This window comes from Hydra vulgaris, chromosome 12 (genome assembly GCF_038396675.1).
Source record: "Hydra vulgaris chromosome 12, alternate assembly HydraT2T_AEP".
NCBI classification, from domain to species: Eukaryota; Metazoa; Cnidaria; class Hydrozoa; order Anthoathecata; family Hydridae; genus Hydra; species Hydra vulgaris.
The window spans coordinates 44,410,001-44,428,958 of record NC_088931.1 but is presented as its reverse complement, the minus strand read 5'-3'; the positions used below and the strand labels follow the sequence as shown (position 1 = coordinate 44,428,958).

At 27.1% G+C, this 18,958-nt stretch overlaps 1 protein-coding gene and 1 long non-coding RNA gene across 3 annotated transcripts in view; both read left to right on the top strand.

Moving 5' to 3' along the window:
• Window positions 1-6,720: 6,720 nt before the first annotated feature.
• LOC136088762 (uncharacterized) lies at window positions 6,721-10,946 on the top strand. Its single transcript, XR_010642457.1, has 6 exons — window positions 6,721-6,814; window positions 7,547-7,764; window positions 7,921-8,017; window positions 8,119-9,139; window positions 10,233-10,298; window positions 10,630-10,946. It is a non-coding gene; the product is annotated as an uncharacterized LOC136088762 (long non-coding RNA).
• Window positions 10,947-16,910: 5,964 nt separating this feature from the next.
• The window catches only part of LOC100204434 (uncharacterized), a 52,291-nt gene continuing 50,243 nt past the window's right edge, over window positions 16,911-18,958 (top strand). Inside the window, exon 1 of one of the 2 annotated variants that reach the window (XM_065813391.1) lies at window positions 16,911-17,038. Coding sequence is in view for 1 of the 2 variants with exons in the window: in XM_065813390.1 (XP_065669462.1) it covers window positions 17,202-17,221 (20 nt within the window). In the remaining variant the exon portion in view is untranslated. Of the gene's footprint in view, window positions 17,039-17,186; window positions 17,222-18,958 lie in introns of those variants that run through there. The other variant, XM_065813390.1, reaches the window with a different exon arrangement.

The window sequence follows — 18,958 nt, the reverse complement described above, 5'->3', positions numbered from 1 at the left end:
AAAGATGGAACTAGACTAGAGTTTACTCATTTTATATGAGAGTTTAATCTAGAGTTTTTTAAATTAGATTTATTATGATAATTTTTTTTTCTAATTGTTACTTTAGTTTAAATTCTAGTTGTATCATCACTTTTAAGTAAAAGTTATAATTAATAAATATAAATTATAAATATAAAAAAGTTAAAAAGAATTTTCTAATATTATTTTTCTTATATTTCACTTTAAATTGCCTGATTACATTTCAGGTTTCAAGTACTTTTTTAAGTTCAAACATTTTTGTCTTTTTCGTTTGTTTCATATGTCAATTTATTATAATTATCTAGTAAATAATTCTACTTATAATAAGAAAACTTTCTTTATTTTTTTTTTGAGTTTTAGGTACGACAACTTAAGCTCTTATGGTTAGGAGTAATTAAAGAAAAAGATTCCATCACTTATGTTAAAAGTATATTTGATTGGTAAACCTCGATCCCTGGTGTTTTATTTGAGGAGGCAAACAACTGATATCTAGGAGAGGTATATTTAAATGGACACAAGTTTAATAACAATACAAAGTTAAATGTAAATTTAATTTGGAAAATAAATTTTTAACAAATTTAATATGTTTTATTAATGCGTTTTTTTTTACATTTCTCATTTTGTTTTCAAGTAATTGTAATCTGCATGTTTTAATCGCTTACACATTATCCCACGTAAGCGTGTTTGGACGGTTTAGTTTGGATACTGCTGATTTATAATTGTAACGTTATGGAAGGTTTAAGATCATATTTAGATCAAAACCTAGAACTTGTTAAATTTCAAACCATTAACTGGTTTTCCAGATCAGAAATGGATTCCTATGTTTATTAAGTGTAATAGATTTTACACTTTTTACACTTATATGAAAGTTTTCATCAGCTAAAAATTTATAGATAAGGCTTCTTTTTTAAAAAATTTTTAAATTAAAATAACTCTTTTAGAAGTACTATTACATTAAGAGATAATATTACTTATCCAGGAGGCACTGTGTGGGGTGGGCGCCAGATATCAAAATTTAAACATATTTAACATTTATATCACTATCTATAAACATAAGACATAATACAAAATAAGATCGCTAATCAAGAGCAGTGCGGCGCTCCTAATCGTATTGTTACGTTAAATATGTTTGCAAATATTAAGTTCTTATAAGATTATTTTTAAAGCCATACTTTTTAATAAGGATTTTATAAAACTTTAATTTAAATCTTAACTTAACTTAAAATTTAGAATTACGTTTTGCCATAAAAATATTGTCTTGATTGCTCATTTTGTCTACTTTTTTAACGGGATACTTATTTAACGCCTAAAAGCGTTAAATAAGTATCCGTAAGTTAACGCATGCGCAGATACAACATTTTGTCTACTTTTTTAACGGGCTACTTATTTAACGTAACACCGGGTCTTCGCCGCTGGAAAAAAATTTAACGGAGAAGCCCACCAGGACTATAAAAACGCAGAAAGATTCAGAGCTGTAGCTAGTCTGAGAGGTAGTGATAAATTAATTGCAAGATTCAGTAAGAACTGACAACGGCCAAACAACACTTAAAGTTTCATTAAAATTTGTAATGGAACCAAACTCAGACAGCAAGTATATACTTGTCCGATAATGGCTAGCCTATTGCCGAGCCTTTATATCATTGTCTGTGCAGGTTAGCCGCGATAGTACCAAAAACAGACCATTAATGGTTTGCTATAGCAATTGCCTGAGCAAAGCCTAAGGTTTGACATTGGGCCAATATCGGCCGACCAGTGCCGAACCAATTTGAATCAACTTTAGCGTAATTTGAAAAAACTTTAGTTCTTTCATCCATCTTGTTTTTAACGTTTCATTTGATGGTTGTTTTGTGCCCCCTCTTGCCCCCGGATGCGCCCTTAATCTAGAAACCTTTATAAATTTGTAGATAACTCTTGTATCTATCTTTTGATACCAAGATGTAAACTTTTGGATAAGAATTGATTAAGTTATAATAGCTTTAGTTAATAAAAACTTTATTTTGACCACAGTTTCTTCAACAAATCCTAATATCAAAAAATCGGTACTTAAATCGTCATAACTTTTTGTAGGGTAGTTCGATTTTGAAAATTTATTAACTTATGGAATAATGAAATAAAGCTCTTTTTAATGATATATAACAACCTAGAATTTGATTAATTTAAAAATTTCATGTAATATACCTATTACTTAGGCATAATAAATGGACTTTTATCTGAAAGTACAGAATGTTTTACAGATAAGACTGTAACAATTCAAGTCAATTTTGATGGCTTGCCTCTTTTTAAAAGTTCAAGCATGCAGATAAGGCCAGTTCTTGGTTTAGTGGAGAAGTTTGATGGAATATTGCAATGTAATAAAAAACCATTTATTATTGCACTGTACTGTAACAATTGCAAACCTAAAAACATTACAGCTTTCTTATCTGACTTTGTTTTAGAAGTTAATGAACCGTTAACTTAACAAAAATCGTATCACAATTAACAGTCAACATTCTTTATTTAGAATTTCTGCAATTATTTGTGACACCCCAGCAAGAGCATTCGTAAAATGCACTAAAGGTCATAATGCATATCATGGCTGTGATAAATGTGAGCAGCATGGTGTATATAATGGAAGAGTAACTTTTCCTGAAACTGCTGCAAAATTAAGAACAGATGCATCATTCGCTAATATGTCAGATCGTAAGCATCACATTTGTGTGAGCCCTCTAGCTCAAACCTCTATTGGTTTGATATCACAAGTCCCAGGTGATTATATGCATTTGTCATGCCTGGGTATTATGCACAAATTCGTGTATTTGTTAATTAAAGGTCCGTTGAAAACACGTCTCGGTCCACGTGCAGTATTGGACTTATCAGAAAAGTTGCTTCATTTAAAAACATATATGTTCAGATTTTGCTTAAAAGCCAAGAACATTTTCTGATTTTGAACGCTGGAAAGCTACAGAATTTCGACAACTTCTATTGTATACTGATATGGTTTGCTTTCAAGATACATTACCTGAAGCTTTGTACAACAATTTTATGCTTTTTTGTGTCGGAATGACTATTCTTCTTAGTCATTCATTGTGTCACAAATATGTTGATTATGCACATAGTTTGCTTGTACTTAATGTCCAACACTCTTCAAGTTTATTTGGACCTGAAGTTGTAACTTTTGACATGCATGGATTAGTGCATTTAGCACAAGATGGCAAACAATATGGTCCACTGGACAATGTTTCAGCTTTTCCTTTTGAAAATTATTTATCAAATCTTAAGAAACTTGTAAGAAAACCACACTTGCCTTTGCAACAAGTTATAAGGAAGCTATCAGAACAACATCTTGCAGAGTCAATCGATAGTCAAACTAATAGCACACTTTTTGAGTTAAAAAAAGAACATTTTGATGGACCTTTGTGCAATAGTGAAAATATAAATGTGCAGACTCAACACAAAGAGCTCTATACAAACAAATTTTGTATTAAAGTTCCGCAAGGTGACAATTGTTTTAAAATAAAAACTTGCTCTATAGTTCTAGTTAAAAATATTATTAAAAGTTGTATATATATATATATATATATATATATATATATATATATATATATATATATATATATATATATATATATATATATATATATATATATATATATATATATATATATATATAAAATATATATATATATATATATATATATATATATATATATAAATATATATATATATATATATATATATATACATATATATATATATATATATATATATATATATATATATATATATATATATTTTATATATATATATATATATATATATATATATATATATATTTTATATATATATATATATATATATAAAATAACACTTTTTGAGTTAAAAAAAGAACATTTTGATGGACCTTTGTGCAATAGTGAAAATATAAATGTGCAGACTCAACACAAAGAGCTCTATACAAACAAATTTTGTATTAAAGTTCCGCAAGGTGACAATTGTTTTAAAATAAAAACTTGCTCTATAGTTCTAGTTAAAAATATTATTAAAAGTTGTATATATATATATATATATATATATATATATATATATATACATATATAACCTATATACAATATATATATATATATATATATATATAAAATATATATATATATATGTATATATATGTATATATATATATATATTTATATATATATATACTGAAAATATATATATATATATATATATATATAAAATATAAATATATATATATATATATATATATATATATATATATATATATATATATATATATATATATATATATATATACAGTACTGGTCATAAGTTTAGAGCCACCTGTTTTGCTTATCATTTTGCGGCATAAATATGGTGATGTTAACATTATAAGCATAACAATGCATATAGTAATTTGACAAGGTACGAATCTATTGATATTCATGAATAATTGTGTATTAAACCAAATATAAATATTGATTTTCATGAGTTCTTTAATATTATAGCCAATTTTTGAACATTTTAACATATTTTGGTAACTTTATGACGTATTGGTATCAATCTTTTGGTTAATTCAGTTGTTATTTATGCTACTTTTTGGAATGTGTACACTAGTTAGATAATGTATTTAATGTTATTTTCGTTTTTATTTTAGAGTTTAAATGAAAATATTTTCTGAAATGGGCAAAGCTAAAAGCCTTGATTCAACTGTTCGGGCCCAGGTGGTGGCTTTGAAGGAAATTAGTGGCTTAAGCCTAAATGATATAGCTAAAAAATTGAAAGAAAGTCGCCATACTATACAAAATGCATATAAGAAACATTTGGAATCAAATACATTCACGGACAAACCCAGACGTGGCCGTCCTAGAATGTCAACTTTACGTCAAGATAGAACCTTAAAACGCCTGGCCCTAACAAATCTTCGCCTTTCTTCCAAAATTTTGTCTCGACAGTGGCATGATGTTGGTGGACCTTTAATATCTCCAAAATCTGTTCGTCGTCGTTTGAATAAACAAGGTTTGAATGGTTGTGTTGCTATTAAAAAGCCTTTTATCTCCAAAATTAATCAGCAGAAGCGTCTCAAATTTTTGCATTTTAGTGTTACTGATTGGCAAACGGTGTTGTGGTCTGATGAGTCCAAATTTAATTTAGCTAGTAATGATTCTCGACGTATTTTCGTTTGGTGTCGTCAAAATGAATCATATAAACCGGAATGTTTTCAGGGAACTGTAAAGCATGGTGGTGGTAGCATCATGGTGTGGGGTTGTATGTCATCTTTTGGGCCGGGCCAGTTGCATCAGGTGGAAGGAATCATGAATGGTGCCATGTATAGAGATATTTTGCGAAAGCATTTGCTACCTTCAGCAACAGCATTGTTTCCTGCAACTTTTCCATGGATCTTTCAGCAAGACAATGATTCTAAGCACACGTCCAAAGTGGCTAAAGATTTTCTAGCTGCTAATGATGTTCAAGTATTGCACTGGCCACCCCAGTCACTGGATTTGAACCCCATAGAAAATTTGTGGGATGAAATTGATCGCCGCTGTGCAGGCAAATGTGCTAGTAATAAACATGAACTTTGGGACTTTATTTCTGCCGCTTGGACTAGTATTACTGCTGTTGATTGCAAGAAGCTTGTTGACACTATGCCAGCCCGGTTGGCTGAAGTAATTAAAAATAAAGGTGGACCTACTCATTATTAATATTTTTATACTCATTTTGGTACTAAAATGTTATAACAATATATTTTGCATGTTTCAGTAATATATTATTTTGCTGCACTGGGGTTATGGCTTTATAATCTGCAAAAAACTAAAAAAAATGGGGTGGCTCTAAACTCATGACCAGTAGTGTATATATATATATATATATATATATATATATATATATATATATATACAGTACGGGTCATACATATATATATATATATATATATATATATATATATATATATATATATATATATATATATATATATATATATATATATAAGTTAGTAGAAAATCACTTCATAAAAATTTTTCTTATTTAACACTGTGTTTCATCAATAAAGACTCATCAGAAATGAATGATCAAATTAATAAAACTACAACCCATACCAAAAATTAAATTAAAGGAAGTCACAAATGTCTTAACTACTGTATGAGTCTTTATTGATGAAACACAGTGTTAAATTAGAAAAATTTTTGTTAAGTGATTTTCTACAAATTTATAATCGCTCTGTTCTTCTAAGAACATTGAGCACTCTATTTTGTAGAATACATTTATATGTAAGTATATATATATATATATATATATATATATATATATATATATATATATATATATATATATATATATATATATATATATATATATATGCATATGTATATACATATATGTATATGTATATACATATATGTATATGTATATACATATATGTATATGTATATATGTAAGTACCATCTTAACAAATTATTTATTATAAAATAAAATAAAAAGTTCGCATGGTATCAAAAGTATTTTTATTATTGTTTGATTTATTAAAAGACTTTCATTCATTTTTTTTATAAAGAGGTATTTAAAGATTTAAAATTCTTTCAACTCAGTTTTTGTTTTGTTTTATTATTTTAAAATTATTTATTAAGTACCTCTAATCATTTGTTTTATTGCAGTACTTTAAAATTAAGTTAAGTAATTTATCTGAAAAATAGTCATACTATTATTATTTTATTACTTTAGCTATTGCCATAGACAGTCAATATGTCTGACTTCCTTATTTTTAGCTTGTATAAAAAAAAACTTTATTATCCATCTATATTTAAAGGCATCTAGTACTTTTAAGGTTTGTTAATTTATTGTGTGTTTTTTATATTTTATTCTTATTTGTTCTTTTATCAATTTGTAATCTACTACTACTACTACTTCTACTACTACTACTACTACTACTACTACTACTACTACTACTACTACTACTACTACTACTACTACTACTATCTACATATACATGTTTATATACATATAATATATATATATATATATATAAATTATGTCAGTGTATTCTACATATATATATATATATATATATATATATATATATATATATATATATATATATATATATATATATATATATATATATATATATATATATACATATATATAAATATGTATGTAGGTATATATATGTAGGTATATATATAAAAAGTTATATAAGTTTACACGATTACACAAATTCTGTTAAGGAATATAAATATAACATCAATATTGTTGTAAAATAACATAATGATTGTGTAATAATAATAGTGTAACAATCTTAGTCTTATTTTTAATGAAATTATTTTTGGAAATAATGAATTATTTCTATTTCTCTATTTCTCTAAACTTTCATTTCAGTAATTTTAATTTTTCTTCAAAATAAATTTTTAATCTTTGAAATTATATTCTAATAATGGAATCATTTGAAATTCTTTTGAAAATTTTATACATCAGAAATATAAAATAGAAGTAGTATTTCTTATACTGAGCTTTATTTTTTTTCAATCATTGGTGTTGTAATGTTTTTTATTTAATTTAGAACAAACTTTAGAATGGATCTCCATCAGTTTCTTATTGTTGCTTTTAAAAATAAAGAAGATGCTGTTGCAATTTTGCCAGAAACATATTTAATTAATAATGAACTTTGCTTTTGGCCACCATATACCTCACAAGGCAGTGTAAATAAGGCTATCAAAGAATGTGAAGCCCCTAATGAAAATTGGCCGAAACATGCCATTCGAGTTATTAAAAAAATAGGTGAGTCACATATGTACATAATGTGCTTAAGATATAACCTGCATTATTGTCAAAAAATTATAATTTATTGTACAAAAGAAATAGTGATAGTTTTATGCTGTAGTTGTAATATTGATAGTGTTGTTATAAGAGTGTAACTTAGAGGTTGTATTTTAGGTTCCTACAACAAGGCACAATGTTAACTTGAAAAGGCTACCATAACATCTGATCTGCAGAGTGATTCAGAATCAAGTACTAGGCTACGTCCAAAGCGGTACTTAATAGTAGAGAATTTATATTTTTTTGTAAATACAATTTTATGGTTTTAAAGTTATTAAATCCTATGTATTTTTATTTTCTTTTTTTTATGTGAAGAGCAGTTTTATATCCTGATGAGTACAGCGAAACAGAATTTTTTGTGGAAGAACCTATATCAATTTCTAAAAAAGTTAAATTATTGACACGAGCTCCGGTTATGCCAAAAATATTTCCCTCTGGAACAACCATGCAACCTACACCATCAAAACCTGTAAACACACAAATGCTAACTCCACTACTTTCATTCACGCCTCCTGCCATAAAATCTAAAATAAATCTTATAAATGAGGAGCAGAGATCACAAGAAATGTTGCCATTGGCTGTGACAAACAAAATAGTTTCAATGTTAGTGGAACTCAAAGCAAATCTGAGAAAAGAGGTTGCATACAACACAGCCATGCTGCAGAATATTGCTAATGGTGGAGTTCATGAAGATGACCAAAACATTTTTGATATTCTTAAACTTCCCTTATGCAATATGGCTCAGTTATTGCAACTTGAAAAAACACTTGAAAATAAAAAAAATGACAATGAAAAAGCTTGTAAAGTGCTCACTCATTTAACTGATCTTAATTTTTACAATTTATTTTTTTATTATTTATTTTGATTATTTAAAAGAAAATATAAAGTTTCTATTGGTTTATTGAAGTTCACCACAAATGTGTTAAGCAATAAAATTTTGCAACTCAAGAAAATTTTAATGCTAAACACATTTAAACACATTCTTTATTTCTCTTTTCTAAAACTTGCAGTAAGAAAGCAAAAGTTGGAAAATTAAAATTTAAATTTCTAATTAAATTAAATATATGTCGTCAAGTTAATATATTTTTTGTGCTAATCGTCAAACATTTCATTTTGAAAACATTTTATCTTATTTGTTTTGTTGTTTATTTTATTGCTTATTGTATCTATATACGAGCAGTTGCTTCTAAAGGTGGCCAAAACTTAAAAGAGGCAGTGAAGAGAATGCTGTTGTCATTATTACATAATGATGTTCTTAAAAAACTAAATTGGACAGGTCAGGGTGATAAAGACAAACAGTCTTTCCGTGATTTGAATTGCAGATTAATTGTTGAAGGTATATCTTTTTCTTTTAACATTGAATTGAAAATTTTTTTTTATATGTATATATTTCACCGTTTAAATAATGATACAATACCAAAATGTATAAATATTTACATGGCCGGGGCAAAAAGAAGACAAAATTAGTTTTATCACTATGCCCCGTAGTTTACATCGTTCTTTTACATTATAAGCAGTAGTTTCATAAGATAGATATTTTATAATACCGTTAAAAATTAATTGAAATATATTTTTATTTAGTTAACAAAAGTCAAAAAACTAAAAACAAAAAAAATATGACACAATTTAAATAAAAGACAATAAGAACCTCAAGGTGTACAAAAAACAAAACAAAACAAAATTAAATATAAGATCTGATTTGAAATAAAGTTATAAAAAGCACTATTTGTTGAAATAATTTTATTGATTGTTAATAAATAATTATTAATAGGATTAAGACTTATTTTTTATACTGTTTAAGTTAATAATAACAAGAACAGAAAAAAGCAAACCAGGTAGCTTGTTTGCATAAGGGAAATTATAAAGATAAATAAAAAAATAAAAACCAGAAAATAATAAAAAAGAAGATAAAATAAAGTTTAAAAAAAAAAAAAATTCAGAAAAAACTTAATTCATTGTCAATAGTAAGAAGTTTAAGTTTTATTTTAAATTTGTGAAAAGGAGCAGTAGTTTTGATGTCGTTATTAAATTTGGAATGCCATAATTTAGGTCCTCTATTTGCAATAGAGAATTTGGTGGCCGTATAATTTTGGCCGTATAGTTTTGGGTTGAATAAAAATTTTTAAAGTTAAACATGATTTATTTTGTTAAAAATAGTATTAAATATTAGAGGTGTCATTTTATTATCAATTTTGTACGTAAAAGTATGTATCTAATAAATGTTTAGTTGATAAACATTGAGTATATTTAGTTTATTAAATAAACCTTTGGAGGGCGTTAAACTGTTTAGGTTTGAAATAATTCGTTTAGCAAGTTTTTCTACTTAGTAGTTTTTTTATCGTGGTTGCGTTGGTGCTGCACCAAGCAACCAAGTAAAAAAGTTTTTATAAAAAAATTTAGTTTTTAATTCATTTAAATCTTTTTTTTAGTATTATTAAAGTAGCTCTACTAAAATGCTGGTAAGGAGGATAATGGGAGCTAATAAACATTTGAAGGTAATCTTTATTGTAATGGTGTCACAATACTATATCCGGTTCTGTTGAGTAGACTAAAATTTAAATCCAGTAGTAAAACATTTTGTAAAAAGTGGGACAATAAAAAAAAAATTGTATATTTATTGTTCTTTTCATTTTATGTAAGTAAATGCCAAGTATATACCGAAATATTTTTATTTTAAAATAGGTTTGACTTCATAAAAATAAACTTTGAATTATTTAATTTAATAACTTTACATTAATGGATGATTCTCCGAATTAATATATGAGTTGAGAATATGACATCGTTTGATTTTATATGTATGTTATCTTATGTGTTTTAATTTTACAGGCGCATTGAAGCGAAATCCCCCAACTGCACAAGCCACAGAAAGTGATATTCAAAAGGCGATAGTACATTTTTGGCGGGAGCAATCGATAGAAATGGTGGAAGGAAGGCGAGAACCACAAGGCTACTGGCTCAAAAAGCTACTGCAACCGATAAAGTACCTTGTTTTTTGAAAGTGAAAAATAAATTTTTTTCTAGTTTACCATCAACTTCCGATTCAGAAGATTCAAATTAAAATTCATTATTGTAATATGTTAGATTGTTAATATGTTAGATTGTAAATATGTTAGATTGTAAATATACTTATATTACTCATTGAATATTATATTATAAATAAATACCCTTGCTTGGTCAACTATGCATAATGTAAGCGATGAAATGTTGTTAATACATTATGGATTAAAAATTTAAAATTTATTTTACAGAAAGATAAGTTTAATCCATTATATCCTTGCTGTCTGGGAAAATTTTATTAAGTTTTTGTATATGAGAATATAAATAGTAAACCTCCATTTCTGTTTAGCCAAAGGCAATAAACAACCGAGTCGGAAGTTAACCAAAGTCGGTACTTGAAAAATAAAAATATATATAACCACTGACATAGAGACATGTTGCGGAGGAAGCGGTGCCATTTCCCTCAAAACTTAATCAAAGTTTCAGTTATTTCAATTTCAATTTGAACTGCGAAAGACCCCCTTAATTTCTGTTTCGCCCCCCCCCCTTCCTGAATTCTAACTTTCTTAACTTTTCTAGGTCACTATATATACATATATATATATATATATATATATATATATATATATATATATATATATATATATATATATATATATATATATATATATATATATATATATATATATATATATATATATATATATATATATATATATATATATATATATATATATATATATATAATATATATATACCCGAGCCAGCGATGACAAGTTCAGCTCACTAATGAGCATCATCACCAGCATCGCTGACCAAGAGTAAGTGAACTTCCTGGTTAAATGCACTTCCGCGGTGCTCTGTGACAAAACTGTTAGGTCTTTCTGGGACAACTAAATAGCAATATTATATATATGTATATATATATATATATATATATATATATATATATATATATATATATATATATATATATATATATATACATATATATATATATATATATATATATATATATATATATATATATATATATATATATATATATATATATATATATATACTAGGGTGGAGTAAGTTTTAGTTTTTTTTACAATTCGTTTAGCCTGGGTGTGCAAAAATTGTCTATTCATTTCAGAAATACTCTGAAAAAATATCAATGCTCTAGGAAATTATCTTGAGGTTCCTCAAGACCTTTAAAATTTTAATGAGTCCCTAATATTATGTAAAAAAAAAATTTTTAAAAGTATGTCATTTTGGGTCTCAAAAGAAGCAAAACTTTATAAAAATTTCAAAAATAACAATTATTTTATAAAAAAATTATTATTTAAGATTTTTTTGAAATTATAATTTAAAAAAATAAACTTTTTTCATTTTTAGTTTAAAAGGTCATTTTTTCTGCAATAAACTATAAAATAACAATTTTTTTTAAAAAATAATTGTTATTTTTGAAATTTTTATAAAATTTTAGTTCTTTTGAGACCCAACATGACATACTTTTGAAAAACTTTTTTTTTACATAATATTAGGGACCCATTAAAATTTTAAAGGTCTTGAGGAACCTCAAGATAATTTCCTAGAGCATTGATATTTTTCCAGAGTATTTCTGAAATGAATAGACAACTTTTGCACACCCAGGCTAGACGAATTGTAAAAAAAACTAAAATTCACTCCACCCTAATATATACATATATATATATACATATATATATATATATATATATATATATATATATATATATATATATATATATATTATATATATATACATATATATATATATATATATATATATATATATATATATATAATATATATATATATATATATATATATATATATATATATACATATTAGGGGTAGTCATTTTGAGGGAGTTTTCGAAAACGAAGTACATACCCAGCTAAAGTTGGAGCAAATATGCTAAAACTTAGTCAAAAATTTTTTAGGTCAATCGGGTGACTTTTAAGTCCCCCTCAAGACTAAAGTTGCTTAGAAATTGTACTTCAAAAAAGGAAAAATAGGGTGTGTTCAGGGTGTTTGAGGGGGACTTAAATGAAAAAATTATCTCCATTTTTTTTTTTTTTTGTTACTTGTCATCTATATTTTCATTTTAAAAGGGTATGTCATCATGTTTTTTACATATTCTTGGTTAAAACGATATATACGAAAGGAAAAAATGAAAATTTTATGTTACGCACGGTTATGAAAATCGGCAACAATAAAAAAATTCTAATAAAATAATGCAGAAGAAAATGTGCTGAAGATCCTGCACTGTATGTTTTAAGTCACTAAGCGTTTTTATAAACAAATTGTACGTGAAATTGTGTTACATTATTTTATTTTTGTAAATAACTTTCGTATTTACTTGATTGTTATTAATCAAATTACAATATAAAGTAAAATTGTATTGAAGTTTTTAACTACTTACAAACCATTAAATCTATTTAGATTGAATACAAAAATGGAAAAAAAAATTGTAAAAGATATTGGGAAGAGAAGGTTTCTCAGATCAAGCAAAAGCAAACTTTTTATCATAAATGAGGCTAAAGCAGCTATTACATGTACATATCTAATTTAAAAAAATTGTTTTGAATTTTAAACTTTTTGTTAAAAATTAGAATATTGATTTTTTTTTTCTTAAGGTCTTCAACTCCCTACTGGAATGGATATTCTTCAACACATTGCCTACAGAAGATCACTACTTCCTCATAATGTTAAGAACTCAACAATTTTATCATGCCCTCCTAACAAGATTCAGGGTTACAAGAGATGTGAAGTAGATGATTGTGAATGCATTTTAGGCTTAATTAAAAGACCATGGCTTAAAGCGGGATTGCAAGTAATGTCAGATAAAAATATTATCAAGAACCTAATGAAGATGGACAAGAAGTATTCAGATTTGAGTAGAAATAAATACAGAGGATCAGCTAGAGACAAGGTTAATCAAGGGGAGTTTATTTCATTTTTGAAAAAGCTGTTTTGGATTGGTTCTACAGATTTAAAGAACCAAAAAACGCTCAGATAAAGATAAGCACGATGATTTAACTTTTTTGGAAGACCAGGAAGGACCGAGACATTTTAGTTTGGGATCAGAAGATAGAAAATTTAGCAAAAAAGTTTTATGTTGTTTTTAGTGATTTGACCTTTTTATTAAAATTTGCTAATTTAACATACATTATTTGTTAATACACATATACCATGTTAAAGTAAATTTTAGTTTTCTGAAGGTGTGAGGAAGAGGACAAGGCTAGAAGACGAATCTCCTAAGATTGACGCTACCTCAGAATTAGACTTGAGTTTCACTGACACTAGCGCTGATTCTGATTCAGAATTCGAACCCGAATTTTGGCATCATAGAAGAGCAGATGATTGTAACATTACTGCCAAAGTCCCTCTGAATATTTTTGATGGAAATGTATCTATCATAGCTACAGCAAATGATATCAATCCCGAATGTCTTACAAAAAGTAACTGGAGCAATTCTTCAAGATTGTGGAGTTGATATCGCAAAATGCAAAGCCAGTGCTTCAACTGCATTAAGGAAGATGAAAAAAACTGCTAAGGATACTGCAGAAATTGCTAAATTAGATATAAGGAAGGCCGTGGAAAAAAGCCGTTATCCCTGTATAATTCATTTTGACGGAAAGACTTTGTTTGAAATGAATCAGGGAAAAAGACTGAAGAATGAAAGATTGGCTGTGCTCGTTAATATTGATGGGGTATCGCATCTTCTTGGAGTACCTGCCTTGCCGTCTTCTTCAGGTGAAGATATGTATATTGGAATCATGAAAATACTAGAAGAATATGACCTCATTTCAAAAGTATGCGGAGTATGCTTTGATACAACTTCAAGTAATACTGGTTCTAAGAAAGGATCACTTATTAGGATTGCAAAAGAGGTAGACAAATACCTTCTTCTACTAGCATGTAGGCATCATATCATTGAGCTTAGAATGGTTCATTTCTGTGAAGCAGTGGTAAAAGAGAGTAGCGTAGGGCCTGAAAATCCCTTATTCGTAAAGTTCAAACATATGTTTGAGAACCCTAAATTCAAATACGACAAAAATAACCTGACCTCTTTTGATTGGAAAACCGTTGAAGGAACAGTTTTGAATGAAGCTGCAAGGAAAACTTTAGATTTCTGTGAGACCTATATTACTAAAAAACACAATATGAGAAATGACCGAAGAGAGTTGGCTGAACTAACCATGCAGTATTTATCCCCTTCTGCACATTTCAAGTTAAAGAAAACTGGAGCTGTTCATCATGCTAGGTTTTTAGGCAAGAGTTTATACTATCTTAAACTTCAGCTTTTGTGCAAGCAACTGACATTTGTGCAAGAAAATGATAATCTACGCGAAGATTTAAAACTCATCTGCGAGTTCATAGTATGTTTTTACACAAGGTGGTACCTTCAAGCACATAAAGCGATTCAATCTCCTGCGTCTGATCTTGATGCAATCTTTCAGATGAATGAGTATAAGAAAGTTTGCTCCAATCCGGAGGCAGTAGACGCTGTGTTAGCATCTCTTTATAAGCATACATGGTATCTTGATTCAAAAATTATTCCCTTGGCTCTTTTGGATAAAAATATTTCTATGGATAAAAAAACAGCCATTGCAGATGCTTTGCTTTCCTTTCAAATGCCGGATCCAGATTTTTTTAAACATCGAAGCAAAGAACGAATAGACGAGATTAATATCATAAATAATATGAAGGTACCAACTCTCTCTCTTTTGCTTAATGAGTTTTAATATTTAATTTTTTCAATGATAGGGTTGGATAATCAGAGAGTGAGAGACTGGTTGTCACTTCCACCCCAATATTGGCACACCCAGTCTTCGTTTAAGAATTTTGAAAACTTAATTGTTGCCAAAATGTTAATTGTTGTCAATGATCATTCTGAACGAGCAATCGGAATGATGCAGCAGTTTGTGCAAAGATACGAAAATGAAGATGACAAGCAGAACAGACTTTTAACCGTCGACAAAGTAAGGTCAACTTTCAAAGTTTTTGGTGTGGGAAAAAGTAATATTACAAAAAAAAAAACTATCAGAAAGCCTGATGTCACTCTCTAAACTAAAGAAGAGGAAATTGTAGACTTAGGAAATTGTTGTTCATTTTAAAATACTTATTTCAATTAATGCATAATTTTTGTCTTGATAGTATTTGTAAAGATTTTTATTAAATGGTAAATTACTTGTTTAGTTCAAAATAGTTTGTTTTTTTGGTTGATAACATAATTTGCTGATTTCATAACCACTTGCGTAACTTAAACTTTTCATTTTTTGATTTATTAAATATCGTTTTAACCGAGAATATGTAAAAAAAAAATGATGACATACCCTTTTAAAATGAAAATATAGATAACAATTAACAAACAAACAAAAAAAAATGGAAATAATTTTTTCATTTAAATCCCCCTCAAACACCCTAAACACACCTTATTTTTCCTTTTTTAAAGAACAATTTCTTAACAACTTTAGTCTTGAGGGGGACTTAAATGTCACCCGATTGACCTAAAAAAATTTTTGACTAAGTTTTAGCATATTTGCTCCAACTTTAGCTGGGTATGTACTTCGTTTTCAAAAATTTCCTCAAAATGACTACCCCTAATACATATATATGTATATATATGTATATATATATAGATGTATATATATATATATATATATATATATATATATATATATATATATATATATATATATATATAATATATATATATATATATATATATATATATATATATATATATATATATGTATATGAATGAACTATTGAAGAATTATTTAACAACATTATTTTATTTAAATAATAAGTAATAACACTTTTTTGTATAATGAATGCTTTCGAGCCTATTCCGTAAGAGCACATTCCGAAACGCTCCTTCCGTTAGGAACAGTTTTACAAGTATTCTTTCGAAATGATTCGTTTCACAAGTTTCTTTACGTAAATGGTTATTAGGGAATTAATATTATTTATTTTTTTCGTATAATGCGTCACGGAAGGTGAATTTGCGCAAGTGCAACTTCCGCAATAGCAACTAATATACGGAAGATAAAAATGCGGAATTTTCGTAAGTTTTTATTTACGAACAACCCAAGTATAAACGGAGTATATGTACGGAAAATGACCTGTGTTATTTTACACCTTGTGGTATCGAAATCCACGGCCTTTCTTTTTATAATCTTGTCTGTCTGAAGAAACCTTTATCACCCTTGTGGTTTTTAAGGTTGTTTTTTTTCTTATCGTTTTTTAAGGGTGATTTTTATTTAGCAAAGAAAGATGCATAATTTCGCAAGCAACAATACTCCTCACTGTTACTGCTGCAGAATAGTGAGAAACTCGTCATAAAAGCTTTTGTTAAATCAGACAGGTTCTTGCTGTCTCCGCTGATGTTTAAATGGAGAGCTGAGTTATATTTATAACACTTTAATTTCTTATCTTTATTTTATTTATTTATTTTTTTTCTTGGGTTTTGTTTATATTCAAGTGCGTTAGTCTTTGTTTTATTCTAATCCACTTTATTTTACCCATTGTATTTTTATTATATTGGGCCTTGAGCCTGTCAATAAATTTTGATTGATTGATCGGTGATTGATTTCAATTGAACTATATTAATTGAATTATACCAATTAAATATTTAAGAAGTAATGTAGATGTTTTTAATGTAATAAATAATATGTAATAATAAATAATGCAGTAATGCAGCATTTCGAATTTTTTTTTGGGAAATTAAACATTTTTGTGTCAATAATTTACATCTGCCACGCTCTTTCACAACAATATTTTAATAAATCAGTATTCAACAAAATATTTTATATATGATTTATATTTTGGTCATTGGCACATTGTTAAGTTAATTCTATGTTTAGTTATAATAAATGAGACTTGCACAAAGTAAATTAGATCACATAGTGGATGTGGAAGGAGGAAAAATTGCAGCAAAATATAGAATATATAATCAAAAAATCACGTTCAACTGTGCAGCCCACTATCAAGATATACAAAAGATACTAAACTTTATAATAGTTGCTGAAATGCAAATTATAGGACGTTCAAGTAAAATAGAGTTTTTTCATCTTTGAACTTTTCTACAAACAACTGGACACAATGGTAATATGATTGCTGCAAAGCTTGATGTAATGCTACCAAAATGATTACAATTTTGATGTGGGTCCTGAAACTGTAAGAATCACGATGAACCTTAAGAAAAACTTAATATGATAAAGGCTTTACTGATCAAGTCTTACAGTATCAAAATCAAAAAACAATTGACCAGACCAGACATTGGATAGAGTAAAAGTTTTAAAGAGGCCAAATTAAAACAAAAAACATGTAATGAAAGATTATGGTGATGTGTCTACTGTTAATCATTAGCACACTAAAATAATGAGTTACAATTAAAGTTTTAATTTTTGTTCAGTGGATGTAAAGCTTTTTGTACAAGAGCGTGTATTTTTTGTTTCGAAGTTTATGTATTTTGTTTTTTATGTTTAATTTGTACAATTGAAGACCTCATAGCATAAAACATGTTTATATTATAATACATACATTAGTTTAAAGGATTTTTTATAATGATACTTTGGTAAAGCTTCATAACAAGAAAAAATAGTCATGGAGTTAACAGGTTTTTACTCTTTATGGTGAAAGTTACATGAATCTCAGAAAAGCAAAAAATTGATTTAACATGTTTTTGGCACTAAGTCTTTAGCTGTCTAACTTGTACAATTAAATTCAGTTAAAATTACAAGATGAGTGGTAAAAAATTTATTAACTGTGTCTAAATTAATTTATAATCATAGAATAATTTTTACTGGGGATAAAAATTATTCTATGATATATATATATATATATATATATATATATATAATATATATATATATATATATATATATATATATATATATAAAATGGGGATATGTAGGATATAAAAACCTAAATACCTCTTCTTATGAAAAACGGAGGTACATAAGGAACTGTTTATTTTAATGTTAATGTTCCTTTTCCATAGTAAAAGATATTGAACTATGTCTTTTATTGATACAGTCAAGAAAATGGCATGCGTCATTTTCTGATGGGAATGTGGCAAAAATGTCATCAAAATGTTTGTAAAATACTGGCTTGACTCCATTGTATGATTTTAGCCATT